At 38.7% G+C, this 11035-nt stretch overlaps 1 protein-coding gene across 1 annotated transcript; it reads left to right on the plus strand.

The window, feature by feature from the left end:
- Positions 1–368: 368 nt before the first annotated feature.
- c9orf72 (C9orf72-SMCR8 complex subunit) lies at positions 369–11035 on the plus strand. The gene is made up of 10 exons (XM_074692586.1): positions 369–568; positions 1205–1702; positions 4799–4894; positions 5304–5368; positions 6011–6083; positions 6744–6860; positions 7273–7508; positions 7647–7704; positions 8374–8483; positions 10303–11035. Exons 2-10 carry the CDS (start codon positions 1256–1258, stop codon positions 10487–10489), a joined length of 1389 nt encoding a protein of 462 aa, XP_074548687.1. The 5' UTR covers positions 369–568; positions 1205–1255; the 3' UTR covers positions 10490–11035.

Consider the following 11035-nt stretch of genomic DNA (forward strand, 5'->3'; position numbering starts at 1 on the left):
ACTATGAATTCCTTATCACATCCAAATAGTCCGTTAAATTGTTTAAGTTTCTCTTTTACAAATTAATGATAATTTTGAGTCAGAAGACCGAACCACAACCTACTGGACACTATTTCCACAAAGACCTCCTGGTAGTTTGTAATAGCTGCAGTAGAGTGAATTTAAAGGCACAGAGCAGCCTTCCTATCAAAGAAGTGTACTGCATTGGAAATTAAATGCGACATAGAAGGTTTTGAGTGTTTATTAGACCCATTTGTATGACACGACTTGATGAATTTATCTAACACACTGTCTGCATGGGGCTTATTGAGAAGAGAATGACTCACTGTCTATTTACGTGCCTTGTTCGCTAGAGGACGCCGTGCACTCTGAGAGGGGTTGACGCAGGGATGACGTACCAGGAAGTATCTGGAAGAAGAAGGAGCTGATTAGCAAAGGGCTGTTTTCGTACCAATGTTGCATACAGTGGCTTTTGAAATGAAAATATTATAATGACAGTCGAGAAATACCTCGGACTCTTCTTTTAGAAACGCTGCTGGCAGCGTTTCAGTACGCAAAGAGCTAACAAGTAAGTGACTGCGACGTCCGCCCTGTTTGTGTAGGTTTCGCTAATGCTAAAAGCAGACAAGAAATACACAGAAGTTCCCAAAAGCCTGAATTATTTTTCCTCATCACAGACTGCTACGTGATACTATGTCTTTTTTTGTATTTAACATAGATTACTAAAGGCAATGTGTTAATTACAAATTCAGAATAGCTACCGTGAGTGGACAAAAAGTATATTACTGAATCATGTATAATCTTTGTATGAGATTGCTCTTGTTCCGCTTTGTGCCGATTTATGTTTTATCATACTGTAGCAGAAATTAAAGATGAAATACAAAATAACACAACATTCAGCCTCTCAATAAATCAAACTTTAGTCTTTGGAAGTAACATTCACATTGTGTGATTTTAATCAATTTTGAGTCACATGCTGTTGCGTGGCTTTAATAATCAGTATCAGGTGATCCAAACAATTTGCAACCAGTCAAATGATTGAAACATAAAGCCTCTTTAGACTTGTTTACACCCTGTTGGTCAATGCATTTTTGAAAATTGCTAAATAGAGAAAATCCAAACAGAATTTTGGTTGCATTTGAGTTAAAATGATCTAAATGATCCAGAGTACTGAAATGTTTCTTTTTCTTTGTCAATGCCGCAGGTTTTTCATCTTTTACTCTCATTCTTTGGAATACACTGACAAGCCTCTCCAATGTCCTCTGGCTGTCCACCCCAGTCACCTGCTGTGGCAAAGTCTGAGGTTGCCATAGAGGGAGAATGCCCACTCCTCGCTGCCACCTTTGCCTACTGGGACAATATCCTGGGTCCACGAGTGCGTCACATCTGGACACCCAAGGGTGACCAATTGATGTTCCTCAGCGATGGAGAGGTCACATTTTTGGCCAATCATACTCTTAATGGAGAGATCCTACGCAGTGCCGAGTGTGGCGCTGTGGACGTAAAATTCTTTGTCTTGGCAGAAAAGGGTGTCATCATTGTGTCTCTTATCTTCGATGGTGAGCTGAAGGGTGACAAGAACACATGTGCCTTATCCATCATCCTGCCTCAGACAGAGCTGGCCTTTTACCTGCCTCTGCACACTATCTGTGTGGAGAGGCTAAAGCATGTTATCCGCAAGGGACGCATTTGGATGCAGAAGGTATTATGCTTTTCTTGCTGATCTCTTGACTTTTGACTTTTAAATATAAACTTGTTATTCACACAAGAGCAGGCAAATTATTACCCTGCATGCTCCTTAATTGCACTTAAAAAAACTCATTCAGCTTTAGTTCTTGATCTTTAAGAGGTATTAAGTCATTCATCACCTCTGCTTTACCCATTTGGGATTGTAGCAACGTTGGCAGAATAATAAAGTTGCATTCTCTTAACACAAAGGAGTAAGTTAGCTAATTAGGTCTGAGTGCTCCCACAGAGAAAGTGAGTGAGCAGGTAATAACGCAGTCAGACTAATAACAGGTCCAATAACACATGAAAACATGGCTTTAAAATACATTAACAATGTGGAGACTGCTATGAAAGAGGCAGTGTGAATGTCAACTTATAAATGCCCTTGTAACAAGCTTTTATACTTTGCATGTTTTCTCCCTCATGTACCTTGGTTGTACCCAATGCAGTACATCTGGTTTAGCAAATGAAGCTTATGCAGAAGTGCTAAAAGTTGCCGAGAACCCTCATGAGGTTGGCTGCAGAAAGACCAGAAACCACGCACAAACCCAGACAGAATAGTAGACTTTTATGGCATTAAAAACATAATTACTGTCTGTCAAAACGACTTTGGTCCAATGGTGCGTTCCATTTGTACTCTGAAGTTGGAGTTAATGAGATCCAAGTGGGAAATTTCAACTGGAACGCACCCTAAAGTCAGAATTTCCTCCTGGGAAGTCAGGGGATCCGCACCACCCCCAAGTTTACAATCAAAGATGGCTGCCCCAGGTGTAAACAGAAATGGGATTTCTGTTTTTTTTTTCATGATAAATCAGCAGTATACATAGTATAATTCAGTGTTATATACAGAAATATTGCTGTCATGGCAAGTTTATCCAACTTGGCAACTGGAAAGCTTTTAATTTGGAGATGACGTCATTCCCACTCTCCACTTCCCAGTTTGGATGTAAATGGAACGCAGTACAACACACTAATTTGGCTTTCTTACTCAGTGGTTAAGAAGATATTAAGGTTGTCTGACTGTCCAATCAGAGTAAAGCTCAGCTCACTTTCTATAGTCCTGTAGCTGTTAGAAAGCCATATATTAGTCATATTATATGTCTTATTCAATATGTCATATTCAATACGGCTGTGTCCGCGGATAAGCTTCATTTTAAAGGGGACATATCATGCTGATCCCTGATTTAATACTTACATATAATATATTAAATTTGAAAACAAGAACTTTCACCCCCTGAATTTTCCAAAAATGAGATATTGTATTTTTTCTGATATCCTAGAACGAGATTTGATGCCTCTGAAAATAGGTCATTGACATTTGGCCACGAGATTTCGACCTTCATGACGACATGAGGATACTTTCTTTTTATTGGAGTAATCTGATAAAGCAGCTCCTCCTCTGTGATGTCAGTTAGTCACACAACCGCTTCCGAGGGATACACCCACCAAGAGCCGAGTATAAATACAGCTCCCTACTAGCTCTGGCTGACTTGACTGAGTGCTGGTTGCAGGGCATTCTGCTCTGCTGAGCAGCTTGGCTTTACATGGTGAATTAGCAGTTAAAACATTGTAGCTTTAGCAGACGTCGTAATACTTGTGAGACTGTGATATTTGCATGCTTGTTCTGACATGCACTGTGAACCTGGACCACAATAATGCTGCGGTAATAACATAGTGACGAACTGACGGTAGAGGCGATCTTTAGACTACACTTTCAGCATGATGGATAAAACAGACAGAGAAAAGTGAAGGAGCAGGATGAAGCCCTGTTATAGAAATAGTTTATTGGTGAAGTCTGCCTATATTCCCACGTATAAACTATACATGTTACAGTACCGGTTTGACTCACCACACTGAAGCGTCCTGAGATGATCTGTGTCCAGGTAGATTTTCTTCCTCCTGAGCTGCAGAACCGTCTGGGACTGACTCAGGGTCCAACAGAAAAGGACATATCCTACACTCTGCCATTTTATTAGTGCTATCAATGCCTTACGGTGAAGTTTTGGCAAACAGCAAACTCGCTCGGTCTGCTCCATTCAATGTGGTGATTTTGTAAATACTGCCATACTGCAAAAACCGCCCCCTGGCTCTACCCCCTCCGCCCCTCTGATAGAACTGACCAATCAGAGCACAAAGGGCTGTGACGTTGCGAGGTTACTGGAGGTCATTCTCCAAACGGAGCGTTTCAACGAGATCTTCAGAATGGCCTAAAATGAGGATATTGAGAACGCTATTGTGGGGCAATGAAAGAACTTAATGACTTGTACTGAGGACAGAAATGCTTTACAGCCATCCTAGTCTGGCATAGTGAAAGGGAGAAACAAGCATGATATGTCCCCCCCTAAAGGAACAGATGGGGGACATTGTAGAGACTACGTTCATATTTTTCACAGTCTGTGGTTGCACCTTTTTAAATTAGTCTTTTCCAAGCTTTCTCAGGTGGTTTGAGCCTTTTTTCGTTGTGATATGTATGATTTTTACTTTGACAATTAAGTAAAAATCAGGGCACAAAAGCTCTTAACTACACTCAAATATATACTGCCTACTTGTTTCAGGGGTACTTAACAGTTCTTACAAATGTGCTTGAAACTTTAAAACCCTAACACCTGCATTTTAGGTATTAAGAACTTTATTTAAAACTTTGATACAAATCACCATGCAGAATTTAAACATATGTAGTTCAACCTTTTAGAAAAAAAGTCTGTTCAATTTAAAGTAAAATGTAGGAAAACGATAACATCTCATGGCTTGTTTCCTTTGTTTGCTTTCTCATAGTGTGTCTTATCGTACGTCAGAAATCCATTAAAGTTAATTGTCTTCGTAGCCCTTTTATCTTAAAGTTGTGTCCAATCTTAAGTTGGGGGCATGTTTAATTTTTACAACTAAAAGTTGCACTCTACACTAAGAATAAATGATCTGTATTAATGGGTTTCAGTTGTTTCTTGTTCCATACAGACAGCCTTGCAAAAGCTCTTGAGAGAATAACAATTGGTCATTTCTTTCTTTTCATTGTTTATCTAAAGTTTGTTTTGTCCCTGACTCAACTTTTCTTTCTCTCATTTGATATCAGGGCTACAACATCATCTCAGTTCTGAGCCTGGAGATCGTCCCTATCATGGAGCTTTTGGCCTCCATGAAAACACATAGTGTGCCAGAAGAAATAGATGTGAGTAGCCCATCAGAAATGTAAAGATGTGAATATGTCTTGTCTGATGGCTGCATGAAAAGATCAATTCAACATCAAGGTACTGACTAAAACGAGTGGTTTTTTTATTTTAACATAATCAGATAGCACTTTTGTAGCAGAGCAGCTTTTTATTTTCTTTTTATTCCATAAAGGTTTGAACTTCTCAGGCTTTTGTGTTGGTAGCCTTTAAGTGGGATCTAACACCTTCCTGCCTTTGAATATGCAGATCTGACAAAAGAAGCTCCCTAGACTTTTCCTACACCATAACATGCTCTTTTTTGAATCTTGCTTTTATCCCAGCAGTGCCTGAAAATGTGCCGATCTGTACTGTTCTCTTTGTCCAGACATGTTTTAAAAGTGACTCATTTGTTTGGCTCCCACCATGTAGATAAAAGACACTGTGCTAAATGATGATGACATTGGGGACAGCTGCCACGAGGATTTTCTCCACAAGTAAGCACTCCGGTACAAGGCAAATGGAGACAGATGATGAACAATGCCCATTTAACACCCATCAACCTCCCAATGATGAGTAATGGCTGTCCACTTAGGCAGAGTATCCTCCAGAGAAGAGGTGAAAGTTAAATTGCTGCCAGTGTTGAGATGCTGCAAAGTCCATTCTGGCAACGAAGCTCCCAATTGCTCTGAGGTGTAGAGGATTATCTCAGCATCCTGTAGACACGAAAAAACACACCTGCTCACAGGAATTTATTTATATTTATTTTGAAGGATGAATCGTAACAAATGGACTTTTTAATTAAGGAATTATCTTCCATATGCATAGAATTTGTATGGGGGTAATAGGCAAACTTAAGATGGGAAAAGGATCATTTAGTATCCAACAGAATACTCTGAAAGGCAGATATGAACCAAACTGAATAAAACGTTGGTTTTAGCATTGAAAGCACTGTAACACTAGACCACAGTGACATCACTCTTCCTCTATTCCTTCTGTGTTTAAAGCTTTGTTCGTGTTTGTTGGTCCCTGTTCTTCCTTTGCCTCATCTTTATTCCTAAAATCTTTGACTAATAATTGTAGCGATGCCAATGAAGCTAATTGCCGCTCATTTGCATATCTTTGTCTCTGTGGTTCAGGGCCATCAGCTCTCATCTGCAGACTTGCGGCTGTTCGATTGTGGTTGGAAGCAACCCAGAGAAAGTTAATAAGGTAATTTTACAATATTAGTGGCTGCACACAGAAACACTTCTCATACATCTACATAATTTAAAACGTTTGAAGTCTGTTGTGCTGTGTTTAAGACTTTAATGGGCCCCAAATGTACTTTTTCAGTTTCAAAATGGATACGACTTACATATTTTCAATGATAAGATGGTGGACGTGGAAAAAAAAAACAGTTGTTTTTCACATCATTAAGTCCAAATTGACAACATTTTTCTCTGCAAATATCAAAGAGGTGCTGATATCAAAAGCTGTGTTAACTTGAGGATGGAGCTAAGCACCAATTAAATCAAGACTTTTATTAACATCCAGCGATTCTCCTCTTTTACATTGGCCTGTATAGCAGGTTTAGTATGCCCTAGCTTATTTAGTACTTTTGTTTTGTTGCTGCTGTAATTCAGCTTTTTTGAGAGTTTTTTTTTAACTGATAGCAACCAGATATCCACTTCCTTTAAATCTAATCACTAGCAAAAGCAGAGGCTGCTCTCCCACATCAGGAATCTGAAGCGTCACGGACATATACAGTTGCATAAGTTTTGTATCTGAATAAAATACACCTAAGTTGTTGTTTTGTTGCAAAATGTAGAACCTGCTCCCCATTTAAAAAGCTTTTTCTTTCATTGCTGAAATGTTGCCTTTGTTCTGCAGATTGTGCGAACCCTCTGCCTCTTTCTCACCCCGGCTGAGAGGAAGTGCTCTCGCCTCTGCAAGGCTGACTCCTCCTTCAAGTATGACACAGGCCTGTTTGTACAAGGATTGCTGAAGGTGCCCATTTGTCTTGTCAGTGTCTTTAAAAATTGAATGACAGCAGTGCAAGGAGCAGCAGAAACCCATTAGACCGTATTACATAGATTAAAAAAAAACGATGACGTGGAAATCCAGATAGAGTTAGTTTTGAATTTCAACATAAAAACTATTGAGCATAGAAAACTGACCAAAGAAGAAATGATAATGAATAATATTGGTAGAGCTCTTCTAATACTCTTAGTTCTTATACTGTATTAAAGTTAATGTTTACATAAGTGAATCTGAATTATAGATAAATAATAAGGGATAGTATAGGTCAAAATCTACTTTCTTTTTAGTGTAATACTGTGTGCTGTTTCCTGTCTACTTTTTAAAGTTGAGACTGAATTAAACACAAACAAACTTTTCACATTAAAAATGTCATTTTTAGGACTCCACGGGAAGCTTCGTCCTGCCGTTCCGCCAGGTTCTCTACTCACCGTACCCAACAACGCACATCGATGTGGACATCAACACAGTCAAGCAGATGCCCCCATGCCACGAGCACTCATACAACCAGCGACGCTACATGAGGTCTGAGCTCAGTGCACTGTGGAAAACTGACAGTGAGGAGGACATAGCCCCCGACACAGTTATTCACACAGACGAAACCTTTACACCTGACCTGTAAGTCATAGACACATGTTATATTTAAAGAATAAATGAAAGTTATAGTTTTGCACAACAATGTTGCATGTTAATACTTTTTCAAGCTGTTCTTTCTGAAAAATTATATATTAAGAATGCCTTTGCTGTTCTCTTTAGGAATATATTTCAAGACGTCATGCATAAAGATACACTGGTGAAGTCATTCATTGATGAGGTAAGAGAAAATATTTTTTGTGAGTCTTGTTGGACCAATTATATTTGAGTCATGTAAAAAAACGTTTCTGGTATATTTATGATAAACTTCAACAACCCAAAAACCAACCTATCATTAAGTCATTAACCCAGTTTGTAATATCCTACCACTGTATCTTTTGTGTTATCATTCTTCATCAACAAGTTGTGAAACACTACAAAAGACCAGTCCTTGGTGCAAGTTGTTGGTTCATTTACGTTTTCTTCAAGCTAAGCAGCGTACCTTCAACTTAGCTCCTACTGTTAAAGCAACTCGCTGTTGTTTGCTGTTTTTTTTCCTCTGCTGGCAACAGGTCATAATTAACCACAAAATTTAAAGGTCCTCTCTTCTTGTCAGTAACTATTGTTGAGGGATTTTGATCAATCATTTTTTGTGTTGGTCTTCTTGTAGTTTTTCTGGTTTTGATTGTTATAACCACTATGTAACTTGTTTTTAAAAAGGAGGGAAGTTTTTAGTGTTGATGCAGTTTTTATCGTTATTAAACGATTGTCAGGGTAAAAGGTTTCTCTCATGACAACAGTAACATGATTTGTTCTCAAGGTTGGCACAGGAGAGGCTTGTGTTTTACTCCAGCCGTCTTCAGCACAGCCGTAGCCTGGACTACTAATTGACATCCTGTGTTGTACCCAGGTGTTCATGCTGAAGCCAGGCCTGTCCCTGCGGAGCACCTATCTGGCTCAGTTCCTGCTGCTACTCCACAGGAAGGCCCTCACACTGCTCAAGTACATCGAGGACGAAACGTAAGAGCTGCCACTAATATGACTTCAATCCAAAGACCAAAGAAAAGATCACCGTGGGGTGACACTCCACAGAAAACTGAAGAGTATTTCATGACTGAGTTCATCACACTGTGACGTTCAGTTTGTACTCGAGCCACTGACGTTGCTCTGTGATATCACCAGTGCCAAGTTTTCATTTATGAATAACATAGACATATCTATCTATCTATCTATCTATCTATCTATCTATCTATCTATCTATCTATCTATCTATCTATCTATCTATCTATCTATCTATCTATCTATCTATCTGTCTATCTATCTATCTATCTATCTATCTATCTATCTATCTATCTATCTATCTATCTATCTATCTATCTATCTATCTATCTATCTAAACATTATTTTAAAACACCTAAACTGTTGCTATGTCTCAGCATTACCACATCAGCATAAATTGCCCCATGCTTTGTGTAAAAGAACAAAACCTCAGTGTATTTCTTTCTTGCCCCGTCAAATTACCATCTGGATGTTTAAAACCAGGCATTCTGCTTTTGATACAGAAACCTTTTCTTGAGCTCCAACAGCTAATCTGTGACTTCAACTTAACATCTGTCAAACTTACCCAATGTTTATTTTTTCCTGCACGCGCCATGTGGCGACCTGGTCATTGCTCCATCTGGGGTTGACTCACCTCCTTCTGTGCTTCCCATTAGTGAACTGACCTTCCCACTCTTTTCTGGACTGAAGTCATTCCCTTTTTTTTTAACTTTTTTTTTCTGTTTTGCTTTTGTTTTTTATCATCGAATACATAAATGAACTTCACACAAGCATAGTTTTGATATTATTGATCAATTTCAGAATTTCAATCCAATTTGAACATGTTCGTGAATATAGATCTGCTTTGCATACAGGATCTTTCCAACAGCTTCCAGTGGAAAAAAACATAAAAATATTATTTATACTATCTGTACAGCACTCATATTAGGAAAAGTGAATGCTAGATGAATATGATTTAGCCTGAGTCCACAGTTTTCAACAAAAGCCACAAAGCTGACTGCTTTTTGATCTGACTGGCTCATGAGTCCACATTCTGTTGGTGCTGCAAAATAACACACACACTTAAAACTTTACACAGCATATCATCCTTAAGTTTAACAAGAATTAATGAAAGGTCAGTGCCCTCAGATCATTGTGGATTTTTTAAACCCTTTTCCTCTTCCCAATCAGTCAGTCTTTGTAATGCTTCTGGTAATGCAAACATTACAAGATCAGAAACCTGAGAGGTCCTAAAAGTCTATTTAGCATAATCCTCAGGTAAAGGTAAAAGTGGAGCCCCAGTATCTGCAAAGGGTTGTATAGAATCTAGTATAGAAGTCTGGAGTCCCAACAATGTTTATGGTTTCATGAGTAAAATAATTTGGCTAAAAATTAATAGTAATGTCAACATGTGTCCAATAGTGTTTTTCATCTGTGCCCAGAATGGTTACTACAGTTTGTTCACATACATCGTTCATGATTGCAAATATATCTCACTCCAGAAACAACACTAAATACACAGGCAAAACCATTGTTTGTGTTCTCATGTGGAAGCATAAAAACTGGCTTATTTATGGTGCTCCTAACAGCCTGTGCTCCAGGGGCATGCTATTTTACAGGTGCCTCGACGAGATTGTTTATGCTCAGTTGCCATCCTGTAACAGCATACATAATTCATGGTGGCAAGGCATTTCTACTCACAGCTGCAAACCAACTAGATGTTAATCAAGCCCTCAGACTTAGACCTTCCAAGGTTGTTAACACTGACTCAACGTTAACTGTTCTCTGTCTAATTTCACAGGCAAAAAGGAAAGAAGCCATTTCGGTCATTGCGCAATTTAAAGACAGACTTGGATCTGATGGTGGAAGGAGACCTGAACATTGTGATGGCCTTCGCTGAGAAGCTGAGGGCGGGACTGCACTCATTTGTGTTTGGGAAGCCGCTCTTCACCAGCATGCAGGAGCGAGATGTTCTTATGAGCTTTTAAATCATTCCTTCACCTGCGCTTTTTTTTCTGAGCAGTGGACAATAGCAGCTTTTCTGCTTGGTCATTTGTTGCATGCAAGTGTGTTCTAGAAAGAGGACTGCTGTTTGTTTCAGAACTGGTTTCTACCATGCTAAAATGAAAAAAGTGATCTGATCATTTCAAGGCTGGACTAATGGTCATGAACTTAGGTAATAACCTTCATATGCCTTCATCAGCTGTAGGTGAGTTGAGTAATCATCTAAACTTGTATTCTTAGTGAGATACACCATTTTTCTATCCTACACTCCTGTTAACAGAGCGCATTAGTAAAAGTCTGAAGTTATGCTTTGCTGGAATGCACATGTAGTGTTGTCAAGGATCATATTTATTTAATATAATATATTAGTTTATTCACTGCTTGTTTACAGTTAATTTTTTAAAATTTTCTGAACCTGTTTCCTGTTTGCACATTATTTTACGTGTACTGACTGATTTCAACGGTTTTGAATTCCAAAGTTTCTTTCAATTTTAAAAAAAGTAAAAAAAGCAATGTCAATTAAATCACCA

Source organism: Halichoeres trimaculatus, unplaced genomic scaffold (genome assembly GCF_033239565.1).
Source record: "Halichoeres trimaculatus isolate MK-OKI-2021-1 unplaced genomic scaffold, fHalTri1.1 fHalTri1_scaffold_17, whole genome shotgun sequence".
NCBI classification, from domain to species: domain Eukaryota; kingdom Metazoa; phylum Chordata; class Actinopteri; order Labriformes; family Labridae; genus Halichoeres; species Halichoeres trimaculatus.

Bases quoted from the DNA above. Each gene is read 5' to 3' on its own strand.
- c9orf72 (XM_074692586.1), top strand. From the start codon at position 1,256: ATGTCCTCTGGCTGTCCACCCCAGTCACCTGCTGTGGCAAAGTCTGAG. The intron at 6,084-6,743 runs GTAATTTTACAA...TTTGTTCTGCAG, and splicing joins ACCCAGAGAAAGTTAATAAG to ATTGTGCGAACCCTCTGCCT. The intron at 8,484-10,302 runs GTAAGAGCTGCC...CTAATTTCACAG, and splicing joins AAGTACATCGAGGACGAAAC to GCAAAAAGGAAAGAAGCCAT.